General features: G+C 37.3%; 1 protein-coding gene across 19 annotated transcripts in view; it reads left to right on the forward strand.

Annotated features, from left to right (window-relative positions):
• Positions 1-4,347: 4,347 nt before the first annotated feature.
• ECT2 (epithelial cell transforming 2) overlaps positions 4,348-27,036 on the forward strand; it is a 59,470-nt gene continuing 36,781 nt past the window's right edge. The window contains exons 1-14 of one of the 19 annotated variants that reach the window (XM_086318823.1): positions 4,503-4,624; positions 8,797-8,882; positions 9,410-9,561; positions 10,192-10,271; positions 10,383-10,475; positions 11,997-12,179; positions 13,563-13,652; positions 14,775-14,882; positions 15,787-15,860; positions 16,557-16,687; positions 16,831-16,946; positions 17,261-17,323; positions 18,931-19,153; positions 21,525-21,661. In XM_086318823.1, the coding sequence (XP_086174949.1) occupies positions 8,815-8,882; positions 9,410-9,561; positions 10,192-10,271; positions 10,383-10,475; positions 11,997-12,179; positions 13,563-13,652; positions 14,775-14,882; positions 15,787-15,860; positions 16,557-16,687; positions 16,831-16,946; positions 17,261-17,323; positions 18,931-19,153; positions 21,525-21,661 (1,518 nt within the window). In that variant the 5' untranslated portion in view covers positions 4,503-4,624; positions 8,797-8,814. Of the gene's footprint in view, positions 4,859-8,796; positions 8,883-9,409; positions 9,562-10,191; positions 10,272-10,382; positions 10,476-11,996; positions 12,180-13,562; positions 13,653-14,774; positions 14,883-15,786; positions 15,861-16,556; positions 16,688-16,830; positions 16,947-17,260; positions 17,324-18,930; positions 19,154-21,524; positions 21,662-27,036 lie in introns of all 19 variants that reach the window. The other 18 variants (XM_086318824.1, XM_086318827.1, XM_086318835.1 and 15 more) reach the window with 18 other exon arrangements.

A 27,036-nucleotide genomic window follows, 5' to 3' on the forward strand; every position in this document is an offset into this window, starting at 1 on the left:
AAAGAAGATGGAGATGGGCAGGGGAGGGAGTAAGGAAAGAAAGAAATTATACACAAAGAGGAGGGGATAAACTGAAGTAAAAACGTATAAGATTAGAGTCAGGAAAGATGGTCCAGTGTGTCACTCAATTCAGAGACGGAGGTAGGGAAGTTGATCCTCCAAAGGAAGAATTTCAGTAGTTCTATCTTCTACATTTCATGTCCCTACCTCAGAAATTATCTTATTGCTTGATGAAAATGTCACACATTTTAATATACTAAGTACTTAAATTAATTCAATTTCTGCAGTATTTTTTGTTTGAAACCTGTTCATTCAGCATCTTAGGAGTTGTAATTTTTTAAATGGTCTATTCTTTCAAGGAAGTTCTCATTTTGGTCTATCTATCCTGTACTGTAAACAGTTTTGTCCCCTTGATATATGCATTCAATAACTACATTTCCAGTGAAGGTACCTGAAGGAAGAGACTCACATTTCACATAAAAAAATCTTGGCTGGGACCTGCCTTGGAAGGGGACAGAAGCCTGGCCAAGGCCAGCAGCAAGATGGCCTTATCTTCCAGACAAGAGGAGACATCATGAGCATTGCAAGCTTTCCCTTAGAAGAGAGATCAGGTTGGGTGTGGAAGAAGGACTGTTCTCTTTCTGGTAGGAAAAGAACGTGATGAAGGTCTTTGCTACGAGAAGCTTGGTCTGGTAGGTGGCAGGATTTGTGGCTGGGGAAACGATGGGGCAAAGGGAACAGAAACATAGGAGCCTTGCTCCAGTGGTCAGAGTTGAGAAGGTAGTGTAGAAAACATCAGTCCCATAAGGTAATTATAGGGCCTCAGGTGAGTTAACTGTAGTGGTAATAGCAGCAGCAGCAGCAGCAAAGTAGCAGTAAAAATAACAGTTAACAGTTAACACCTATTGAATGTTTATTATATGCTTTGTTGTTGTTGTTTAGTTCCTAAGACTATGTTTTAATTATACATATCAAATTTTAATCCTCACAACAACAGTAATGAGGTAAGTGCCCTTTTATAAAAACTCAAACTGAGGCATAGAAAGTTTAGTTATTTGCCTGCAGTTATGTGCCTAGGAGATGAAAAGGATGTCACAAGGTTAGGAAATATTAGAACATCATAGTGCCTGTATATTTGCTAGTCAAACTGCCATATATCCCTTAAAAGGAATCAAATATAGGGATTTCTCTGGCAGTCTAGTGGTTAAGACTCTGTACTTCCAATACAAGGGGTATGGGTTCAGTCCCTGGCTGGGGAACTAAGATTCCACATGTTATGGGGCCAAAAAAATCATGTATAACTTTTCGTAGGCTAGCATACAATTTGTGTGGTAATACATTGTAGGGAATCATAAATTTGTGTACAAAGCCTAACAGGAAGCAATACACAGAGGAAATAGGTTGCTTTCTTCACTGTGTCTATGCTTAGTTGTGTTTGACTCTTTCCTCACTAGGTTAATATCTTTTCAGTCTGAAGGCTTTCTGGAATGCTGGGCACACCTTAGTTTAAACACAAAAGTACATTTCACAGTGAAATAGCTGTGTGCCTGTGTGTGTGAAAGATGATGCTGTCAAAGTGCTGCACTCAATATGCCAGCAAATTGGGAAATCTCAGCAGTGGCCACAGGACTGGAAAAGGTCAGTTTTCATTCCAATCCCAAAGAAAGGCAATGCCAAAGAATGCTCAAACTACCACACAATTGCACTCATCTCACATGCTAGTAAAGTAATGCTCAAAATTCTCCAAGCCAGGCTTCAGCAATATGTGAACCGTAAACTTCCTGATGTGCAAGCTGGTTTTAGAAAAGGCAGAGGAACCAGAGATCAAATTGCCAATATCCACTGGATCATGGAAAAAGCAAGAGAGTTCCAGAAAAACATCTATTTCTGCTTTATTGACTATGCCAAAGCCTTTGACTGTGTGAATCACAAGAAACTGTGGAAAATTCTGAAAGAGATGGGAATACCAGACCACCTGACCTGCCTCTTGAGAAATCTGTATGCAGGTCAGGAAGCAACAGTTAGAACTGGACATGGAACAACAGACTGGTTCCAAACAGGAAAAGGAGTACGTCAAGGCTGTATATTGTCACCCTGTTTATTTAACCTATATGCAGAATACATCATGAGAAACGCTGGACTGGAAGAAACACAAGCCGGAATCAAGATTGCTGGGAGAAATAGCAATAACCTCAGATATGCAGATGACACCACCCTTATGGCAGAAAGTGAAGAGGAACTCAAAAGCCTCTTGATGAAAGTGAAAGAGAAGAGTGAAAAAGTTGGCTTAAAGCTCAACATTCAGAAAACGAAGATAATGGCATCTGGTCCCATCACTTCATGGGAAATAGACGGGGAAACAGTGGAAACAGTGTCAGACTTTATTTTTCTGGGCTCCAAAATCACTGCAGATGGTGACTGCAGCCATGAAATTAAAAGACACTTACTCCTTGGAAGTAAAGTTATGACTAACCTAGATAGCATATTCAAAAGCAGAGACATTACTTTGCCAACAAAGGTTCGTTTAGTCAAGGCTATGGTTTTTCCTGTGGTCATGTTTTGGACGTGAGAGTTGAACTGTGAAGAAGGCTGAGTGCCGAAGAATTGATGCTTCTGAACTGTGGTGTTGGAGGAGACTCTTGAGAGTCCCTTGGACTGTAAGGAGATCCAACCAGTCCATTCTGAAGGAGATCAGCCCTGGGATTTCTTTGGAAGGAATGATGCTAAAGCTGAAAATCCAGTCCTTTGGCCACCTCATGCAAAGAGTTGACTCATTGGAAAAGACTCTGATGCTGGGAGGGATTGGGGGCAGGAGGAGAAGGGGACGACAGAGGATGAGATGGCTGGATGGCATCACTGACTCGATGGACATGAGTCTCAGTGAACTCCAGGAGTTGGTGATGGACAGGGAGGCCTGGCGTGCTGCAATTCATGGGGTCGCAAAGAGTCAGACACGACTGAGCGACTGATCTGATCTAATCTGATCTGTTTTTCCACGCCTGTTTAAACACAAAAGCACATTCCACAGTGAAATAATTGTGTGTGTGTGCATGAAATTTCAGTGACTGTTTTTCTTTGCTTTTGCCGTAACCTTCACGGGCACGCTCAAATGGAGCCCAACTCTGCGACCTCAAGGACTATAGCCCCCCAAGTTCCTCTATCTATGGGATTCTCTAGGGGTTGCCATTTCCTTCTCCAGGCAATCTTCCGGACCGGAGATTGGACTTGTGTCTCCTGTGTCTCCTACACTGCAGGCAGAGGCTTTACCACTGAGCCGCCAGGTAAGTCCTTGCTGTAATGGTTATTATGGCATTAAGTGGAGGGCTGAAGGTAAATATTCTTCAGTTATGAAGAAGGAAACCAGTAATTACCACACTGCTTCACTCATTTTGTGGAATGCATTACATGCTTTTCAGGCATTCTAAAGTGGCCTGACAAAATTAGGAAAAATTCTAAATACTGAGGATCTGTTTGAGATGTTAGGAAGTGTTCCATTACAAAGTATGTTTTCCTTCTCTTGTCCAAATTTAATATTCTAGCAATGGATTCTCCTTTCTGCCTTTATTTAACCAGCAAATAGGTTGAAACTATGCGAAACTCACCTTTGGGAGGTGTGTTTTTTTTAAGGGACTGTGGCACAGAGCATTATATTTATTAACAGAAAACAAAGAAAATTAGATTCTCATTATAGCAATAGGAATTATAGGAAAAATGATAAACTTGGCTAGACGTCAGAGGAAAGCAGCAAAAGACCTCGAGGAAGAGCGGGTGCAGCAAGAAACAATTTACTTTGGCTTCAGAAAATTCTAGAATCTCATGCCATAGTTTTACATTTGTTCAAATGCAAGTTTATTTATTTTAAAAAGTGCTAGAAACACTAAGAATTTATTCTAATCATACGTGAAATTCCCTAGACCAGAGCACAGTGCTTTACATACGTCAGGATATAAATAAGCGGCTTCTGAAAGTCCAGCTGGAGAAACCCCAAGTTCCCATGTCCTGGACACCAAGACAACTACCAAACTCTAAACCCCTTAACCCACGTTTAAATTCCTGAAGCCGGAAGCATACAGGCAGAAAAATCTTACAACTCACAGGAACCACTGAAGAAAAATTCATCTGTCAAGGCGCAGATTACATTTAAGGGATCTGGCAGAGCGTAATCCATTAAAAAAAAAAAAAAAAAGCTGAGGGGACAGAAAATCCACTCAACCTCTCCCTAGGAAACGGGATGTTTACTGAGTAAACAAGCGGTAGCCTCAGACACACCTGCTAATCACTCCCACAGAAACCCAGGAGCCTATATCGCCACCTACCGGTCGCATCCCGGCGCTTCTCTACAAATTTGTGACGTTCTGACGTCGAAGCCGTTGGGTTTATTTGAAACACACGCTCGACCAATCCGTCAGCGTCTGCGGGGAGGTGCGCAGCGGCCAATCACCGCCCCTCTGGAGACTCCAGCAAATGGGAAGGAGGTTGACATCACGCGCCAATCGGCATGACTTTTAGAGAGAGTGACTCACTTTTTGAATTGGCTGTGGCCGCGGCCGGCGAGGAATGGCGGTAACGGTGAGAAGGACCTGTGCTTGAAAAGGTGGAACTTCCAGGGCGTCCTTTGAGAGTGGTGAGGGCTCTGTGGGTGCGCGTGGCGGAGGTGGGAGTGGGCCGGCGTCCCCAGAGCAGTGGGCCGCTGTGCTTGTGTCCCACGGCCCCGCCCCGGTGACCGCGAATTCCGGAGCACCCAGCCCTGGCTTCCCGGCTCTGGAAACCACCCCGCCGTCTTCCCAACAGCGGGGCCTGGTTGCGGAGTGGGAACTGGAGGTCATCCTGGCTGCTATGCTTCGTCATCGCTTGCCGGGTTGGATATTTTTTCCGAAAGAGTTTCTGGGCAAAGGGGGGAGTTGTCGGAAAGGGGGCCTTGGCAAGCCACAATGGGCTCTGCGGATCTGGGGCCGGCAGCTGTGGCCTTTGGGGGCTTATCTCAGATTACTTAGTGGTTTCACTCTTGGATTCTTCCTGGCATCTTTAGTTTTTAGTATTTAATGTAAAATGCCAGCCCTTTCCGGCGCTCCACCCCGCGTACAGTTGGTTATGGCGTGCTGCGATTCATGGGGTCGCAAAGAGTCGGACGCGACTGAACTGAACTGTACTGAAAGGGTTAAAAGCGCAGCCTCTGAAGTCGGCTCGTAATTGAGTGTTTTGCCACCAACAGTATGCCCTGGGGGAAGTTTATCTCTCTGTTCTAGGTTTCTTTATCTGTAAAATGAGCATAATAGTACCTGCCCGTTAGGATTGTTGCAAAGATTAAATGAATGCAAGTAAAAGGTATAGAACAGTGCCACAAATTGGTTAAATAAAAGTTATTTGTTAATGACAGTATTACGTAACGTGAACAGTGTTATTGTCAATAACACCACCAACATGTCCAGTATGGCATTTAGCTCCTCCACCCTGAAAAATGATTGCCTAAAAAAATAAAAGGATACTTGTTTAAATGACAAATTTTATCTTTGTTATGGAAAGAGGCATATGTTATATTTAGTTAGAAACTCCTTGAGTATGTTCTCAGATTAAAAGTAATCTGTATGGGTTTATTAACACTGATTTTTTGTGTGTGTTTATCTTAAAAGCTTACAGAATACATGAATATGAAAAAATTATTAGTGCTTTTCAGTTTGTAATCAGACTGTTGATACATGGTAACTTTAGCATGCATCTTTTTTCTAAATGTTAAAGCCGTTTTCCACTGTTTCCCCATCTATTTCCCATGAAGTGATCGGACTAGATGCCATGATCTTAATTTCCTGAATGTTGAACTTTAAGCCAACTTTTTCACTCTCTTTCACTTTCAAGAGGCCTTTTAGTTCCTCTTCACCTTCTGCCATAAGGGTGGTGTCATCTGCATATCTGAGGTTATTGATATTTCTCCCGGCAATCTTGATTCCATCCTGTGCTTCATCCAGCCCAGCATTTCTCATGATGTACTCTGCATAGAAGTTAAATAAGCAGGGTGACAATGTACAGCCTTGACATACTCCTTTCCCAGTTTGGAACCAGTCTGTTGTTCTGTGCCTAGTTCTAACTGTTGCTTCCTGACCTGCATACAGGTTTCTCAAGAGGCAGATCAGGTGGTCTGGTATTCCCATCTCTTGAAGAATTTTCCACAGGTTATTGTGATCCACACAGTCAAAAGTTTTGGCATAGTTACTTCATGGCAAATAGATGGGGAAACAGTGGAAACAGGACTCAATGGACATGGGTTTGGGTGGACTCCGGGAGTTGGTGATGGACAGGGAGGCCTGGCGTGCTGTGGTTCATGGGATTGCAAAGAGTTGACCACAACTGAGTGACTGAACTGACTGAAAGCTGTTTTGGCTGACTTTATTTTTCTGGGCTCCAAAATCACTGCAGATGGTGATTGCAGCCATGAAATTAAAAGACGTTTACTCCTCTCAAGGAAAGTTATGACTAACCTAGACAGAATATTAAAAACCAGAGACATCACTTTGTCACCAAAGGTCTATCTAGTCAAGGCTATGGTTTTTCCAGTGGTCATGTATGGATGTGAGAGTTGGACTGTGAAGAAAGCTGAGCGCCGAAGAATTGATGCTTTTAAACTGTGGTGTTGGAGAAGACTCTTGAGAGTCCCTTGGACTGCAAGGGGATCTAACCAGTCCATCCTAAAGGAGATCAGTCCTGGGTGTTCATTGGAAGGACTGATGCTGAAGCTGAAACTCCAATATTTTGGCCACCTGATGCAAAGAGCTGACTCATTGGAAAAGACCCTGATGCTGGGAAAGATTGAGGGCAGGAGGAGAAGGGAACAACAGAGGATGAGATGATTGGATGGCATCACCGACTCAATGGACATGGGTTTGGGTGGACTCCGGGAGTTGGTGATGGACAGGGAGGCCTGGCGTGCCGTGGTTCATGGGGTTGCAAAGAGTCGGGCAGGACTGAGCGACTGAACTGACCGAAACCTGTTTTGGCAATAAACTGATCATATATAGTATCATCAGAGACAGTTTTACTTTGTAGTTACTTCCCTGTTAAAGAGTCGGACATGACTGAGCGACTGAACTGAACTGAAACAGAGAGGCATAAGTGAAAAAATGTGAACTCATGGTATTTTTGATTTATTAAAGACTCGCTCTTACGTTCCTTAAAGCAGCAATCATCTCTTGATTTTTCTTTCTTTTTAAAAAATTTTATTTTTGTTTGCGCTGGATCTTTCTTGCTGCATGTGGTCTTTCTCTAGTTGTGGTGAGCGATCTGGGGCTACTCTCTTCATTCTTGTGGTGCACTGGCTTCTCTTTGCGGTGGCTTCTGTTGTCAAGCACAGAAATTCAGTAGTTGGGCCCTGGCTTCAGTAGTTGCAGCATATAGGTTAGTAGTTTTGGTGGATTTTTCTTTTTAACATCCTTTTAAGGGGACTTGAAATGAAAGCCTGTTTAGAGCCTTTCTTTTTCACTAGAAACATTTAAGTGTGAGAGACTTAACAGAAAAATAAGGGCTGTATAGAGTTTATTATCGATTCTAAGACTCTTACTAACAACTATTGGAGCTCTCCTTTGGGGAGCCTTTAAATAATGATTGATGTGGATGTATGGTAAAACAATGAGAAATGTTCACATTGTGAATATTATCAGTTCAGTTCAGTCACGCAGTCATGTCTGACTCTTTGCAACACCATGGACTGTAGCTTGCCAGGCCTCCCTGTCCATCACCAACTCCTGGCGTTTACTCAGTCTCATGTCCATTGAGTCAGTGACGCCATCCAACCATCTCATCCTTTGTTGTCCCCTTCTGCTTTCAATGTTTCCCTGCATCATGAGAATGAATAATTGTCACTCATGTAAAGACATCATCTATTAAGTTTATCACAATTGGATTTGAGTTGTACTGTTAAACCTTTTCCTGGTGTGGAAACTGAGGCTTAACCTACTAAGTGCAGAGTTGAGACTGGAAGCTGAGTTGCTTGACTCTGAAGCAACTAATATAAGTTAGTGCACTTAATAATCAGGCTTAAGTCTATTACTAGTGTGAACCTTGTCACACTATTTGATACCACTTTGCAGAAATGAGGCTAATAATACTTTAAACATTACTTTGTTAAAAATGTACTGAAAGCTATTTGTATGTTTTATTATTCTGAAAATGTAGGAAAGGGTAAATCAGATCAGGTATGCACCTTTAGGTAAGATGGGGCCTCTTCTTTGTATTTGCCCAGTATTGTGGAAATTTACCTCAAGATAATAAACTTACATTAAAAACTCCAGTTTGAATGGATAAAAGTCTATTCAGCTTTTTCTTTATTCCCTGTTTGCTTAACGTTTCAACTCTTTAAGTCCTGGAAATTTAAAAAAGATTTTCTTTCATAGTCCAGGATCATAATGACACTTGTTAATTGTCTTGTGAAATCTTTTAGAGGATAAACTTTTGTAAAGTAGTATGAAAATACAGAGAAGGGAGCAGTCCAGTTATACATGAGAAGTTTGGAGAAATCTACAGAGGATAAGTCAAGTGGTGTGATGTGTTGAAAGACATGCTGGGTGGAGAATTGAGCCCTGTTAAATGCAAGTAGATGTGGAGTAAGTTGTTTGCAAAAATCTGGGAAATCCTTTGTGGCTGGAGCAGTACAGCCCATGTGGACTTGGGGAAATAGAAGAGGTGAGGTTAAATAGGTGGACTAGGATGAAAGTGTGAACTGGACGGTGAATTTGAACTTGATTGTCTAAGGAGCCCTTCTCATGCAAGTTTAAAGCAAGGAAGTAACATGGTCACATTTCTTTTTAGAACCATACCCTGAAAACCATGTGGATCGTGACCTTTGAAGAAACTGGTGATAGAGACAGTTGTCTGGAACTGTTGTTTTTCACCAAGTGAGCATTATGGCATTGGCCACAAAAAGACCCGCTGGATCCCAGAGATACAGAGATGCTTGAGGGATTGATAGCAATTTAGGGGAGGGCAAATGAGGTAGATGAAAGAGTAAAGATGGATCAGGTTTTTGACTGGAATTATTTAGGGGATGATGGTGACATGATAAAATAGGAAAAGAAATAGTTTGGATGAGGGCAAAGGTATGGATGGGGAGGTAGCATAGTATTTATGGGTACATTTTGAGTACTTTTTGACTGTCTGGTAATATCCTGTACTTTTGTACTTTATACAGATAATGTACTTTTGGTACATTGTTATTTTACTGTATCTCTATGAGTCAGGTAAGAGTATCTTTATTTTACAGATAAAGAGCAAACTGAGCTTCAGAGAAGTTGAGTGACTTCCTTTGGTTCAGTATTTTTAAAAATTGGGTAATGATATTTCTTGTAAGTTGTAGGTATTAATGCTTGTTCTTGCCTAACAATTATGTTCGTTTTTTGTAATTGTATTTAAATTGTTTTTTCAGCCATCATAGAAGAGAACAAACAATGGCTGATGATAGTGCGTTAGCATCCACTACTGGCAGTACAAGCTTGGCAGACTCTTCCATTTTTGATTCTAAAGTTGCCGAAACTTCTAAGGAAAACTTATTTATTAGATCTGCTTCATGTGTTGAAGGTAAACATGTTATCTGCTTTAAAATGACAAATCACTCTTTTAATCCTAAACTTACTGACTAGCGATTTTCATATGATTTGACTGTAATATTGTTAAGTTAGGGTACAGGCATTCAGTAAAAATTTGTTAACAAAAACCCATTGCACTAGATTTTTTTATTCTTGTTTGGCATTTCCCAACTTTAAAGGAGAAGGTGTCTTGTTGTTGGATGTTGCTTTTGCTGTATGTGAGGGCAATCTAGCTGTAATATTGTTAGCTACAATATATTCAGTTAGGACTGGTCAGGTGAAGAGCCACTTCTTCCCTTTCCACTGTGTAAACGTATCTTTCCTAAAGTTGTGTGCACTATTTCAGAGGATGACTCTGCCAATTGGTGAATGCTTTCTTTGGTTATGAAGAGTGCTGATGTTTGAATACTTTGTTTATAATACAGTGTGTTTCTCTTCTGAAATGATACCTGATCAGATTTTTTTAAAAAGCTAGGAATTAAGTCATCTTAATTTCAGGGAATGTTATTATCTCAAAGATGGAAAACATTACAGATATAACCAAAAAAGGGATTGGAGACTACAGATTTTGATGTTAGTGAATAATAAAAGTGTTTTACTTAAAAATTTTTAATTTTAATAGAAGAAATGCCTCAGATTGAAACAAGAGTCATACTGGTTCAAGAATCTGGAAAACAAGAAGAACTTATAAGAGCCTTAAAGGTATGGAGATTTAACTTTTTATTTTTTTTTAAAAGAGACTATTTGCCTTCCATTGGTGCATAAATAAATCTATAGTTTTCTTAATCTCATAATTAAGTCTCTTTTCCACAGACTATTAACATAATGGAAGTCCCTGTTATAAAGATAAAAGAAAGTTGTCCTGGAAAATCGGATGAAAAATTAATAAAAAGTATTGTTAATATGGTAGGTCAAGCATTTCCTTGCATGTGGCATGCTGCACTTCCTTTGATTGTATTCTATAGTCCACTTACTGGTGATTGGGCCTAAAGTAGACGCAAGGTATACTTTGAACACTCTGAAGCTAGATTAATGAAAACTGTGACATTTATTTTAAAATTTGGATGTTTCTGAAACCTCAAACTATAATGTTTTATAAATAATGAAATCCTTATATAGTAATTTGGTATTGTAACATTTAAATGACATTTCACTTATGTATTTGCGAAGATCTAATACTTTAAACTCTACTTTTTTCTCAATAATTTTATTTTATTCTGAATTCTTGCATTACTTCCACATTTCAAGTCAATTTGACAGTCATCAGGGAATTTACCTCACTGTATGAAATATGTCTAATTCCCTATTCCAGCTAATACTGGATTGTGAGGGTTTCCATAATAACATATGCTGGGCAGCTCAAACAATAGAAATATGTTTTCTCACTTCCCTGGAGGCTAAAGTCCAAGATCAAGGTGTCAGCAGGTGTAATTTCTGTTGAGGCCTTTTTCCTTGGCTTGTCGATGACTGCCACCATCTTGCTTTATCTTCACATGGCTTATCTTCTGTGCATGCATATCTCTTTTGTATGTCCAGATTTCCTTTTATAAGGACACCTATCCACCACTAATCCAGTCTGACTAGAATCCACCCATGTGACTTCATTTAACCTTTATTACATCTTGAAAGGCCATATCTTGAAATAGTTACCTTCTGAGGTACAGGGGATTAGGACTTCAACGTGAGTTTTGGGATACACAATTCATACCTTCACATCAGCCTGGGAAGTAAAGCCCAAATATTGACTCACCCATTTGAATTTTCTTTTAAATGGTTCTGTTTTTTTTTATACAAATCATATAGATACTTAATTATCTTCATTCTTTTTCATGGATGTACATTACAAAGTTGCCTTTTTATATCCTGTGTATACAATGTTGTAGTCGCCTCCATATTTTCTTATCTTTCTCTTATTTCCCTCATTTATACTGAACTTTCTGTAGATGTCATAGTATTTTTATACATGGCATAATATTTTTTTCTTTTTTTCTGACTATAATTTGTGCAGGAAGAACTATGCGTATGGCATCATTTTCTCAGTCAGAATAAAAAGCAACTGTGGATATCTTTCTAAGGCATTCTACTATCAAAATACATGTACTTAAAAAAATTCATCATCCCTCTTTTTATATCCATACTAGATGCTTTATAATGACTACCAAGTCATGTCAGAAACTTACACCTTTATAATAATTTTCAAATTTTAAAATCTTAATGTAGAGATATGTTTATATAAATAAATATGACTGTTCACTATTAAGTATAATGCTCATTGTATGATTTAAAACTTAAGTTTCTACATTTATACAAATACACAAATAAAAATGTTGATACTGAGTTGATTTGGGGGTCTTACTTAGAGAGATTTATAATTGATTTTATAATATATAAATTTTATTTCTTAATAATGCCATGGAAAAAATCAAGGAAATTAAACTGCCGTTTGTAAAGATGGAATCAGTTGAAGAATTTAAAAGTTTGGATTCTCCAGAATTTGAAAATGTATTCATAGTCATGGACTTCCAGGATTCTGTCTTTAATGAGTTATACAAGGCTGATTGTAGAGTTATTGGACCACCAGTTGTATTAAACTGTGCAGAAAAAGGAGAGGTAAGAAAGAATATATGCTTATTATAACTTCTCAAGGTTAATAAAATTTTATTAATGAATTTTTTGCAGAAAAATCTCATTAATTGTTGAGAATATGAAATCTTTAGAATAGGAATGGTAGTGGCTACTCTGTAGTACTCCCTTCTATAGAACTCAGAAGTCCTTTAATCATAAATAATATGTGTGTGCATGCGTGTTAAGTCGCTTCAGTTGTGTCTGACTGTTTGCAGCCCTATGGACTTTGGCCCGCCAGGCCATGGGATTCTCCAGGCAGGAACACTGGAGTGGGTTGCCATGCCCTCCCTCCTTCAGGGCATCTTCCCAACCCAGGGAGTGAACCCGACCCAGGGATCAAACTCCCGTCCCTTATATCTCCTGCATTGGCAGGCAGGTTCTTTACCACTAGCGCCACCTGGGAAGCCCGAAGAATATCATGTGTATATACAAAATATTAATACCTGCAGTATCTTGGGAAGAAATAATTTGCTTTAAACCTGAGTATCAAAGATATATATATATAAATACATAAACTTAGTTTTCCTCCACATAGAACAGCTACCACAATTGCATTTTTATCAATTTCTACTGATAAATTAGGGAAATTACTTTAGCTTTTTGTTTTTGAATAGCATTTCAGTTAAGTTGTAGTAGAGTTGATACTTATTTTATTGCTCTGTTTTGACATTCTTAAGCTTGCCTTATTAACTTTAAACTGCTTGGGTCTTTGTGCTTCTTTTATTATAGATACTAATAATGAGCACATGATAATCTTTTAATTTTCTGTTTTGATTTGGAAGTCTTGTTTTCAAAACACACATAAACATTTTAAAGGCCAAGATTATGGAAAAGATATTTCTGCCCAATAGTGGGAATTAAATTTATATCTGTTTTTAAGCATTCTCTTTCATATATAGATAGATAAAATCATTTGTTAAATTATTTACTATCTCCATATTTTAGCTGAAAAGTTGGAATCATATTTGGTTCAAGTATATGTATGATCAGTATTTATTAGAAAAATATTTTTGACCTCTTTTAACTTTAATTTGAAGCATTTACAGTAGTATATGGAAATCTTTTATTATAGACAATACCTCATGTATCAAAGTACATTTTGGAAATAAAAGTTTGGGTATGGATATTTATGTTTTATTTGGCAGTAGTAAAGTGTGTTTAGATTATGTGTATCAAATATGATATGGGAAATCATGGGAACTTTTTATTGTGAAATTGATCCTTGCAATTTCTTACATATTGAAAAATGCAAGTATATTTTTGGGTTGGGAATGTTAAATGGCAAGAGAGGGAAATATGTTTAGTTTAGAAAGATGTGTTCTATTTTTGCTATAGAGAATCTCACAGATTTAAAATTGTATCCTTCAGCCTTTGCCATTTTCATGTCGCCCACTCTATTGTACCAGCATGATGAATCTAGTACTATGTTTTACTGGATTCAGGAAGAAAGAAGAACTAGTAAGTATTTTAAAACATTCTAGTCAAAGAATATTTTCTCTAGAAAAATAAATTTAAATTTGCCTTTTTTTGGTAGTTGTATCATGATTTTATTTTTAAAATATTGAAGGAGAAATTACCGTGAATGTGAAGTGAAGTGAAGTCGCTCACTTGTGTCCGACTCTTTGCGACTCCATGGACTGTAGCCCACCAGGCTCCTCCATCCATGGAATTTTCCAGACAACAGTACTGGAGTGTGGTGCCGTTTCCTTCTCCAGGGGATCTTCCTGACCCAGGGATCGAACCTGGATCTCCCGCATTACAGACAGACACTTTAGTGTCTGAGCCACCCAGGAAGCCAACTATGAATGAGTATGAAAGTGGTCTTAAACTTTGTGAAGAGACTCTGAAGAGCCTTGTAAACAAACAAATGTTGTGTCTAGGGTGGCTGGTCTGTGAATTAGAAAAACTGTGTAACTATTTAAATTGTCTTTTTAAGTATTTTATTAGCATATTATTTGAAGTTTTTGTTATTGCATTGCAATGTTTTATTATGTATATCTAGTCTTAAAGTATTCTCATCGCCCTACAGAATTCATAGAAACTTCTTTCTTTGATCTGTAAAATTATTTATGTTGGAGCTAATGCCTGGCATGCTGCGATTCATGGGGTCGCAAAGAGTCGGGCACAACTGAGCAACTGAACTGAACTGACTGAATGGGGTATTAATATAATTCAGTGAAAAGAATCTTGATGTGATGGCAACCTGGCTTTTAAAAAGTAATAAATTGAGGACATACATTTTTTGGGGACACAAGCCTGTTGTGTCCCCCTTTGCCTGGCAAAGCAACAAGCTTTTTTACTTCACCACCCACCTCTGAGAAGTAATATATTTACTTTTTCACTTGTGTGAAAGCCAGTCTTTAATTAGTTTTGTGTGTTCATCTTAACTAGCTTACCTTTTTATGATTTTGCCTATGCCAGTAAAGCAAATGAATCTTTAATTTTTTTAACATAAACTTTATAAAAATTATTTTATGTACCTGATAAATAGAAATCAGTATATGCTAAATGAACTATAAACATCGTTTAAAATTTTGTTCATATTAATTAAAAAAAACAATGTTTACTTTTTCTTTTGAGGCCAGATTGGTGACATTGGTTCATCACATGGGTGGAGTTATTCGAAAAGACTTTAATTCAAAAGTTACACATTTGGTGGCAAATTGTACACAAGGAGAAAAATTCAGGGTATGTAAATTTTAGTGTTTTTGTGTATTTCAATATAGCACTGTTTGGTAATGGATTTAATGAAAGTGTTCTCATTTTGTCTGTTTCTCTCACAATTTATTGAGGATCAGAAATTCGATTTTTGCTATATGTGTGTTTAGTAAAAAATTTGAAATCATAGGAGTGTGGCCCCTGAGGTTTGAAGGAGGCCGTGGAGCTTGAGTTAGGTCTTGAAAGATGATTAGGATAGTGGAGGTTGGTAAGTGAATAACATTTTAGGAGGCAGATGAGTAATATTAGAAAAGAATTACTGTGAGCGTTGGTGAGTAAGGGGGTCAGAAGGTGATGAGGGTAGGTATTTCTCTCTTATCTAAGAGCAGAACTTTGTTCTTATAAAATGGTTCTAAGATTTAACTTGTGAAAATTATAGAACAGGAGAAAATACTTTTATTGGGATTAAAGTCTTAGTTCAAGGATTGCACTTGAAGAGTTTATCACTTTGTTCTCACCCTCCATCAGTGTATATATGTAGCAACATTAGGGTAATGTTGAATTCCTGGGAGGTAGACTTAGAACTCATATCTAAGATTTTGTGACCTAATCAGATATTTTCTCTTAAACTCTTAGTGCTATCATGGGGGTTAATACTTCTAAAAAAGTAAACACAGAAATAGAAATGTAATGAAGATGAACTGAATCAACTTGGGAGATGTATTTATTTAAAATGAAACAGCTTGGACCTTGTGGAACTTGTTTTGGAAGTTATTTTAACCTAGACTGTATGATGGAAAGATAGTTTTTTCTTTATATTTTGTTACAAAGCAGATGGGCAGTGATCTAAGAATGTAATTATAATTGTTCATATCTTATAAGAATGCAGTTATTTAAGATAAAAATGCATCATAATTAATGTTTATGTTTTTAGGTAGCTGTGAGCCTGGGTACTCCAATTATGAAACCAGAATGGATTCATAAAGCTTGGGAAAGGCGGAATGAACAGTAAGTATTTAGAAATTCAGTTGTTAATTATGTGAATCAGTCACATGTCATAAGGAAACCCATGTGCCCAAAATTCATAAATTAATATATGAAAAGTAATTCAGTCTTTGTGAAGCTTAGGGAATAAAGTATAGGAGGAACAAAGTTTTTATTATTATAATTATTGAAAATGGAAAGACATCTATGATATCTTTGAACTTTATTTTATAAAATAATTTAATAACCAATAAAAGCATTCTAAAATTATCAGGTAATAGCTTACTGCATCTGGATGTTTGGGTTGTGCTATATTTTTTCTTATGTTTGTCTGGTTACATTTTAAGTGGTAACTGCATTTCATAACCTTGTTAAGCTTTCCAGTCTCACAATTCCTTGCTCTTGTACTTGATTATTAGATTTTATGAAACTATAGAACCCCTGTAATACATACAAAATTTCATGTACACAGCAGATATTTGCATCTTTAACTATTACCTGTGATTAAACTGTGTGGGAAGTTACTTCTGGGATGACTGAGGACACATCAGTTTTTTTTAGCTATAGTTTTTATAATATTTCAGGACCTAATGTAAAATATTTTCAGTAAATGGATTATGCTAAAACCTTGAAAGTTACTGTAGATTTATAAATTGATCCGCTTCACTTATATTGAATTGCAGTTAAGCTGGTTTTAAAAGAGTGTACTTTTGTTTTTAGGGACTTCTGTGCATCAGTTGATGACTTTAGAAATGAATTTAAAGTTCCTCCATTTCAAGATTGCATTTTAAGTTTCCTGGGTTTTTCGGATGAAGAGAAAACCAATATGGAAGAAATGACTAAAATGCAAGGTAGAATTCAGCATAATTTAAAAGCTAACATATTTTATTCCCTACTCCTGCTAATCACTTCCTCAAGAATATGTCTCTTTAAAAAATTTGGGCCTGGGGATAAACAATTGGTCTTATGTATGCTTGTATGCTTTCTTCTTTAGGAGGAAACTGTTTACCAGTTGGAGATGAAAGATGCACTCACCTTATAGTTGAAGAGAATATAGTAAAAGAACTTCCATTTGAACCTTCAAAGAAACTTTATGTTGTGAAACAAGAGGCAAGTAATTGTAAAATAAGAGTGGTTTTTATTTCTTTTTTTAAAAAATAAATTTATTTATTTTAATTGGAGGCTAATTACTTTATAACATTGTATTGGTTTGGCCATACATCAGCATGAATCCGCCACGGGTGTACACGTGTTCCCCATCCTGAACCCCCCTCCCACCTCCCTCCCCATACCATCCCTCTGGGTCATCCCAGTGCACCAGCCCCAAGCATCCTGTATCATGCATCAAACCTGGACTGGTAAAAAACATTAGTAATATCTTTTCTGATGAGATAAATTCGTAATTAAAGTCTTCTTTCCACTAGTGGTTCTGGGGAAGCATTCAAATGGATGCCCGAGCTGGAGAAACTATGTATTTATATGAAAAGGTATGCTGTTTGTCCCTTTTTTCATTTGTTCTGTGAACTTGATTGCATGAAGATGACACTTTTTTATTCCAAAAGAACCTAGGATAATTAGCACGTAGATCATGTTTTTTGTCATGTTTAGGATGTCAGAATAATTAAACAGTTGGATATTGAGGGATAGTCTATGTAGATTTAATGTATTGGATCTTATTTTAATCTATGTCATTCTGTGCTAATTCTTGGTGATACCATTATAAACCATAACATCCCTATCTTCAAAAACTTAGAACCTTAAAGGAAAGAGAGATGTGGATACAATTACAGTACACAATGAAATGTGCCATAATTGAGCAATGTATGTATTCTAACTACTAACTAACTCAGAGACTCAGGCAGGATTGAAAAGAGCAAATAAATGCTGAACCATCTTCCTTGGCTAACTTAGTAAGGAAATGCATGTTAGACAGCAGGTGGGAGAGGGTATGAAAGCTTAAAAGTACATTAAAATTATGGCTTCAGAAAAGAGTATGGGAAAGAAGGCCAACAGATAAAGCTGACTAAATAGGCAGAATCAAGTTTTTAATATGTTAAAGCATTTTGATTTGTCCTGTAAGTATTGGAGCAACTGAAGAATGGGGAGAGATGTCATTAAAAAAATGACTGTAGTAGAAGGAATTGTAGGCAAGAAAAATCCAGCCTTCATTGCTGGATCTTGGTGAAAACGGTGTCGTTCACCAGAATGTGACAGAAAGATATAGAAGCAGGCTTCAAGGGAAAATTTACTTCAGTTTGGGATTTAATAATTTTGAATGAAAAGTTGAAGGTGAAGTGTGCATTTATTATGTTTCTATAAAATCTAAATATGTACTCTGTTGTGTTCTCTTTGAGCCCTTATTCTCAATGTAAGTTTCTGAGCGTAAAGTTTAAAAAATATGCTTCAGATTGCAAGAGAGAACTCTGAAAAAAATCTAGAGGTAGGACTTCCCTGGTGGTCCAGTGCTTAAGAACCTGCCTGCCAATGCAGGGAACATGGATTTAATCTCTCGTCCGGAAGGATTCCACATGCTGTTGGGGAGCTAAGCTCATGTGCTACAACTACTGCATCCCGCAAGCCTAGAGCCCATGCTCTGCAACAAGAGAAGCCACTGCAGTGAGAAGCCCCTGCTCACCTCAGTTAGTGAAAGCCCTCGTGCAGCATCATTGATGCATTTTTAAAGACAGTACAGTTAAAAAATCAAGTGGTATTTGAGAAATATTTTAGAGCACTGTATCCAGGCATTGTGCTAAATGCCAGAGATACAGTGAACAAAATATGAATGAATGGTCCTGCCTCCCTGGAATTTATGGTCTAATGGAGAGTAGATTGTAAACAAGCTTATAGGCAAATATGTAATGGTAATACTACTGTGGAGAAAAAGAATTAGGTGTTAGTGGTTGGACAGTTACAGTAGTCCTTTGATTATTATGTTTTATGCAGCAGCCGAATTATGTGGAAAAATGTGTAGTTGTAAAATTATTGTGCAAAACCCAGATTTTGTCAGATTCTTAAGCGTGTTTTCCTTTTGTTCTTGTCTCAGTAAGTAAAGAACCACAGAAGTAAAATTGAGCTTTTGTGCTTTTGATTGCAGGCCAATACACCTGAGCTCAAGAAATCAGTGTCACTGCTTTCTCTAAATACCCCAAACAGCAATCGCAAAAGACGTCGTTTAAAAGAGACACTTGCTCAGCTTTCAAGAGAGGCAGACTTGTCACCTTTCCCTCCCCGTAAGCGCCCTTCAGCTGAACATTCCCTTTCTATAGGGTCACTCCTAGATATCTCCAACACACCAGAATCTAGCATTAACTATGGAGGTAATTCACATTTTTAAATCTTTAAATTTAGTGGAATAGAATAATTATTAGAATGTAGATAAATCCGTACGACAGTGACCGGCCTTTGTTCTAGCTGAGGAGAAAAGGCACACGAAAATGCTTAGATTTAACAATTGCTTGCTCTAAGTGTTTGTATGTTTTGTGTTTATAAGATAAGTTTTATTGCCCCTGTTTTACAGATGACCATACTGAGATTAGAGAAGTAAAACTTGTCTAGAGTCACACAGCTAGAAAGTGATAGAGCTGTTCAGAGAGCAGATTGTTAACACAAAGAATCACAGGAGATGTCACATGAATAATGGAAAAAATAGGTACAGTGAAGTCAGAAAAAGGTGAATTTACTTTATCAGCTGATACAGGAAGCCACAAATAATTAGTTCTTTTACCTTGATCTCCAGTTTTTTCCCCTCTGTTTTTTTTTTTTCAGTCTGCACATAAATATGTTGTTTTCTAATTTATAAAATAATCAAAACCTCCCCTTGACTTCATAATACTCTCCACTGACTATCCTATTTCTCTGTTCTCTTTCATATAACTACTCTTGAAGGATTTATCTTGATCCATTGTCTCATTTCCTTTCTTTTTACTGTCTTTTCAGTTCATTCCAATTGAATTTCAGTGCTCTTGCTGGGGAGACTGACAGTTTTTCTATAGTCAACAGCATTCAGCACATGAGCAGCTACTCCTTCCTCGACACATTTTTTAATTCTGGCTTTCGTATATCACTCATTTGTCTTTCTCCTTGGCCTAACTTATCTTTCCAACTCTAAATGTGGAATGTTATTCCTGAGTCATTTCTTTTCCATGGAATTCTTCCTAAATGATCTCATTTAATTCTATGGCTTTTCTTTCTATAGCTGATGATGCCCAAATTTGAGTTTTTTCCTGTTCAACTGTATTTTTCACACCTCCTTGTTCTAATACACAAGCTATTTTTTGCATAATCATATTAGAAATCTTGATTCAATCTCTATTCCTTTGTTACCCTTCCTTTATCAACCTTTTCTATATAAATGGTCTCTCTTAGATAATTGCAATGGTCCTTTAGATGGCCTCCCTATATTCATGTTTGCCTTTCTACATTCAGCACTTAGAAAGGTCTCTAAAAACATGTAAATTAGCTCATGCTGTTTTCTGCACAGACGGTAGCTCTGTATTGCCACAGCTTTCAGGTTCCTGGGTAATCCTTCCTCAGTTGCTTCTCCTGTCATGTGCTGTTGTCCTCCACTAATACTCTCCGGGTATCAGTCACAGTGTCTGTTATTCTTCAGATTTTTCTACTGTTAAAACCATACCTCGGGAACTTTATACTCGCTCTCCCTATTTTAAAGAAATCTTACCGGTTCTCTGTAAAGGTAAGGCCCTGTCCCACTACTCCCTCCTACCAACCTGATCGCGGGGTGTCATCTTCAGTAGTAGTTATCACAGTTAGAAATTGTTTGTTTACTCCTTTATTGTTTTATTCTCTTCACCAAAATGTATACTTGAAGAGAATAAGTACCTTGTCTATCTTCTCTGCTCTATTCTCAGTGCCTGGAATAGAGTTGTTTAATCCCAAAGTCATGTCTGACTCTTTTGGGACCCCATGTACTATAGTCCACCCGGCTCCTCTGTCCATGGGACCTCCTAGGCAAGAATACCGGAGTGGGTTGCCCTTTCCCTCCCCAGGGGATCTTCTCAACCCAGGGATCGAACCCGAATCTCCTGCTCTGGCAGCTGGGTTCCTTACCACTGAGCCACCAGGCAAGCCCTTGGTATAGAATAGGTAGTCACTAAATATTCATGGAAGGAATTAAAATTCAGTTTAAAATAGGTGTAGAAAACTGAGTTGGGTTTGAGATTTATTACAAGAGGAGCAAGTAACACAGCATACAGAATGAGTCTTTAGAGAATAGTAAGTCAGTCAGTTTGCTTTGAATATGGAGGAGTGAGTCTAATTAGGTTAATTGTAATTAGGAAATTAACATTTAACACTGATCTACTCTAGACCTTCAGATTTTACTAGTTGTTCCACTAATGTCCTACTATGATATTTGGCAAAAGCAAAAAGGTTTTTTTGAGTTAGGATTCAATCCAGGATTATAAATTGTGTTATCTTTCTTTAGTCTCTTCATATCTGGAACAGTTCTTCTTTCTGTATTTCTTTGTTTTTTAATGATCTTGACATTTTTGAAGAGTACATGACCATTATTTTTTTCTGGCCTTATTCTAGGATGAAACTCTAATGAAAATATTTATGGTGGTATATTTATAAGAGTAGATACCCTCTTTTTTTTTTTGTCAAATCTGTACAGTGTTTGGTACTTATATCTGGCTTCCATTTTAAGTCTTTCTTCCTCTTTCCTTTTAGAAACACCAAAATCTTGTACTAAGTCCTCTAAGAATTCTACTCCAGTCCCTTCAAAGCAGTCAGCCAGGTGGCAAGTTGCAAAAGAGCTCTATCAGACTGAAAGTAATTATGTAAATATATTGGCCACAATTATTCAGGTAAGAATTTGGAAAAATGATCTCTGTTCCACCGTTAATAAGTAAAAACAAAGAAATATGTTATTTTTTGTAAGAGAATTGTATAAGCATAGAATTTAAATATAGATATTGAAAATCTATGACAGAAACTGCTGTTAGGGAAATGCCATTTAAGAGTAGCTTTTTTTTTCATGCAGAAATAGCTTTTTATAGTGACTTTAAAAAGAGAAGGATCCTCAATAGACAGTCTTAGAGGAGACTGAATTTAATTCACAATTTTGCAGCTTCCATGTCAGGATACTGCATTTACATTTGGAAGTGGTAGCTTTTTATGATAGTGTGTATTCAAGAGTCATTGCTTTGTTTAGTACTGTTGATATATGACTCATTGGAAAAGACCCTGATTCTGGGAGGGATTGGGGGCAGGAGGAGAAGGGGACAACAGAGGATGAGATGGCTGGAAGCCCATCTCATATCCGACTCGGTGGATATGAGTTTGGGTAAACTCCTGGAGTTGGTGATGGACAGGGAGGCCTGGCGTGCTGCGATTCATGGGGTCTCAGAGAGTCAGGCACGACTGAGCGACTGAATTAAACTGAATTGATACATGGAAAAACAATTAGCAATGAAGCATAGCAATATGTTTGTCAGTAAATTTTTATTTTTTTAAGTGTATTTTTAATTGGAGGTTAATTGGTTTGCTATATTGTGTTGGTTTCTGCCATAGTAATTTTTTTAAAGTTATCCTTTATTGTGTCGTTTTCTAAAATTTTGCAGTAGTCAAATGTTGACTCATTGCTTACCACTATTAAAATGTACTATGAAGTTATTCCTGAAGAAAAACAATTCTAAGGAATCCTTGTAGGATGAGATCAAGGAAGATATTAAGGAATAAATCAAAATTCAAGGTTCTGAAAAGCGTAATAATAGGACATTATTTTGGAATCTGTAGAAAGAAGGAATAAATTTGTTTGTGGTAATGAAGGAGATTGTCAGGAAAATAAAGTTGATACCACTTAGCTTAACTTTGAATAGAAAATGATAGGGGAGTTTCTTATTTGGGTTTAATTTTTAATTCTAATTCTTAATATTGTTCATTAAGGTCCAATATAATGGCCTTTAGTAGTTTGTACCATTGATAAGATGCATGAATAAGAAATGAAAAACTTTTTTCTCGGTATTCACGGAAAGGTTATTCTTCATAGTTGATTTGTTTAGCAGTAGTCAGGGTTTTATGAGGCCCTCTGCTATATTAAACTAAACTTGTTTTAAGTCAGTTCTGCTCTTCCTCAAGGGAAGCCATCCTAGATGAGTTTCTTGTTGAAGTTTTTATAGTCAGCCAAAATGTGGTTAAGTAGCAGAAAATCCCTTTGGCATATACTGTTCATGTACTTTGGTAGCATTTATAACCTAGAAATGTAAATCCTTTCAGGCCATGGTAAATGTCCTGGAGTTCCAAATTTTAACTTGCGTATCAATTACATTCACTAAAACTTCTTTTTAAAAAGCACTTGTAATTATTACACTGTAGACAAACTCCCACACTACTGTGCTTAGTATAAATTCACCTAAGTTTACTTACAAGTTTGTGGGCTCCGTTGATTATAGTGTTCTCTTTAAGCTTTGTTGTAGGACTAATGTGTCCTACAATGTGTCCTACTAATGTGTGCTACAAACTTTTTTTAAAATTTGAATTTGGAATAGCTTAATTTTTACTTAGCCCCACAAATTAAGTGTAGCTTCTTGATTTTTTCCATGTAATACTTAGGTACCTATTAATATAAGGTGTTGTGACAGGTGTTAAAGAGGATTCCTGTTTTAAAGGAACTCCACTCCAATACTCTTGCCTGGAAAATCCCATGGACGGAGGGGCCCAGTGGGCTGCAGTTCATGGGGTCGCTAGGAGTTGGACACAACTGAGCGACTTCACTTTCACTTTTCACTTTCATGCATTGGAGAAGGAAATGGCAACCCACTTCAGTGTTCTTGCCTGGAGAATCCCAGGGACACGGGAGCCTGGTGGGCTGCTGTCTATGGGGTGGCACAGAGTTGGACACGACTGAAGCGACTTAGCAGCAGCAGCAGCAGACTGGAATAGGAGTTAAAACATACACACCTAATTATAACCAAATAGAAAGTTCTGAACCTCATGAGAGAGGTTTAGTTAAGGTATTTGGAGATATGTGTGGTGAGAATTTTGTTCCTCTTCCAGTTTAGGGAAGGTGTTGGGCTGGAATTTTCAATGGTTGAACACTGAAAAAGTATCATACAGAAGATGCAAATTGAAATGAGTTTTAAAGCATGATTATTATTAGTGCATGCAAAGAATATGGGTGGGAAGTATATTTGAGATTATTCCAACAGTACAAAAGACTAATCCTTAACGGTATTACAGAATAGTCCAGGGGAATTTGAGTTGAGGGTGGGTTAAGGGTAGGGTGGAGCTGAAACACCAATACTTTGGCCACCCAAAATGAAGAGCTGACTCATTAGGAAAGACCATGATGCTGGGAAAGATAGAAGGCAGGAGGAGAGGGGACAACAGAGGATGAGATGGTTGGATAGCATCACCGACTCAATGGACATGAATTTGAGCAAGCTCTGGGTGTTGGTGATGGACAGGGAAGCCTGGCATGCTGCAGTTCATGGGGTTGCAAAGAGTTGGACACAGCTGACCTACTGAGCTGAACTGAACTAAGGGTAGAGTTTAGGGTGTGAATATAGTAACAGCCACCTCATGTGAAGAGTTGACTCATTGGAAAAGACTCTGATGCTGGGAGGGATTGGGGGCAGGAGGAAAAGGGGACGACAGAGGATGAGATGGCTGGATGGCATCACCGACTCAATGGATGTGAGTTTGAGTGAACTCAGGGAGATGCTGATGGACAGGGAGGCCTGGCGTGCTGTGATTCATGGGGTCACAAAAAGTCTGACACGACTGAGCACAGGACTGAGCGACTGAACTGAACTGATAGTAACAGATGAGATAAGATTGCTTACTCCAGACTGGGGTAGGCCTTTGTACAGTGTGCTAGGTCATTTGTTGTTAAAGAATTTTTGATAGGAAGGGAAAGATAGTAACATTTGACTTGTATTTTAGAAAGTCATTTGGTTCACTTTGAAGGAGGTATTGAAGAAGGGGAAACAAATTGTGGAGGCAAGATCAATTTGAAGATTATTTCAGCACTCTTGGTTAGAGATTTTAATAAACTAAACTTCTTAGGATAGTATCAGTGAGAATGAAAAAAGGATAGATTTGAGATATATTGGAAAGGTAGAATCAGTTTTTAGCTAACTAATTTTAAATGCGGGATTAAAACACAGTAAAAATATTTTAAGATATTGTTTCCTAAGAGTACTGAGAAGTTTTAATCTAGATGTATTTTGATGGTCTGAATATTTTTGTTTAGGATTTTTAATGAAATGTTGACTACATAAAGGAATGCTTATAAATGGTTATAGATATCTTTGCATCTTCTATTACGTTTTTCCCCAATCCCGTTTCTTTTCCCTCTCTCATAGATAACCATTACCTGGAGTTTTGTGCTTACCATTTTCCTTATAGATCTATCATATATATGTAGAAAATCAAACTGTCTAAATGTAACAGTATATATTTTTTAGTGAATTGCTTTTTTCACTTGATAGAAATGTTCTTAAGATACATCTGTGTCATTGCATGTGGCAGTAATTCATTTTCCTGTATGATTATATCCACCTAATTAACTTTTATTTTTAGTAGACATTGGAATTTGTTTTGATGTTCTCATTGCTGTTTGTTTTTACTGTTACTAGTAGTGCTTCTGTGAGTATTCTTACTCATGGCTGCTTGAGAACATATACTGGGCAGAAATCTGGAATTTCTGGGTCATTGGTTAAACATACTTCTGACTTTACTGGAAATTGTTAATATGTTGGAATCTAGGTTTTGTATGGGTCTTCTGTTCTCACTGAGGCTTTTATAGGTGAAGCTTAACTTTCATCGATTTAGGCAAATGTCTTTGGGAAAAAGATTGGTTTAGTACTCAGCTTTCTACTTTCACTTAGATTTTGGCCTCTGAAGGTACCTCACTTTCTTGTCAGCTTGTTGATGTATTCAGACAGAGGTTTTTCTTACTTCATTATTTTGTTTTCAGCAAGTAGGTGCTCACCATACTTGCAAAAATGGAAGGCCTGAATATACATAGGTATTTTTGGGGAAGAGGTGGTAAACTGTTGTAAGAACAATTCATAATCTTTATGAAGTTTCTTACTATTTACAGTGTTCTTTCTTTTCTTCCTCTCTCCTCCCTCCCTCCTTCCTTTCATTAATCCCATCCTGGCCTTTGTGCTATTGTCATATTACTGCTACATATGTTAACCCAATAATACATCATTATTTTTACTAGAATTTTAACTATACAGTGAAATTGACTCTTTGAAACATTTAACATTTCTATCTCCCCCCAAAACTCCTGTTACTCTTCCTTTATGTCACACCTTTTTCTCATTTCAACTCCTGGTAATCACTAATCTCTTCTTTGTTACTATAATTTTTTTTTAATGTCATAAAATAGAGTCATAGTATACAACCTGTTCCTTTGGGTTTTATCTAACTTGTGTGTATAAATAGTTTGATCCTTTTGCTGAGTAGTATACCACTGTATGGATGTACCACAGTTTATCTATTGACTTATTAAAAGGACATTTGGGTTGTTTCCAGTTTTGAGTGGTTATCAATAGAGCTGTTACAGATATTTGTGTACAAGTTTTCTATGGACATAAATTTTCATTTCTCTTGGGTAAACACCTAGGAGTGATACTGCTGGATCATATTGTAAGTAATGCTTGATTTCAAAAGAAACCATCAAGCCTTTTTGCAGAGGGGCTGTACAGTTTTGCTCTTCAACCAGTAACATGTAAAAGTTCCAGTTGCTCACGTCCTCACCATTGCTTTATGTTATCAGTGTTTTTTATTTTAGCCATTCAAACACGTGTATAGTATTATCTCATCCTGGCTTTAATTTACATTTCAAAAAGACTAGTGATACTGAACATCTCTGTCCTTATTTGATATCTGTATATCTTGTTTTAATTGAAATAACTAAAGATTTTACTTGTTTTTAATTGGATTGTTTTCTTTCCAGAGTTTTGAGAATTCTTTATATATTTTGAATATAGTCCTTTGTTAGATAATGTGATTTGCAGACATTTTTTTCCTATTCTATAATATGTTTTCTTGTTGTAAGTTTTTTGCTGAGTTGTTTTTAGTTTTGATAAAATCCAATTTATCAGTTTTTTTTTTCTTTTATACATCATGGGTTTGATTTCGTATTTAAACACTCTACATAAGCCTAAGTCACAAGGTTTTCTCCTAGGTTTTCTTCTAAATATTTCATAGTTGTGAGTTTTTTCTT

Source organism: Bos grunniens, chromosome 1 (assembly GCF_055505025.1).
Source record: "Bos grunniens cultivar Pamir isolate PY7600 chromosome 1, Bosgru_T2T1.0, whole genome shotgun sequence".
In the NCBI taxonomy this organism is placed as follows: Eukaryota; Metazoa; Chordata; class Mammalia; order Artiodactyla; family Bovidae; genus Bos; species Bos grunniens.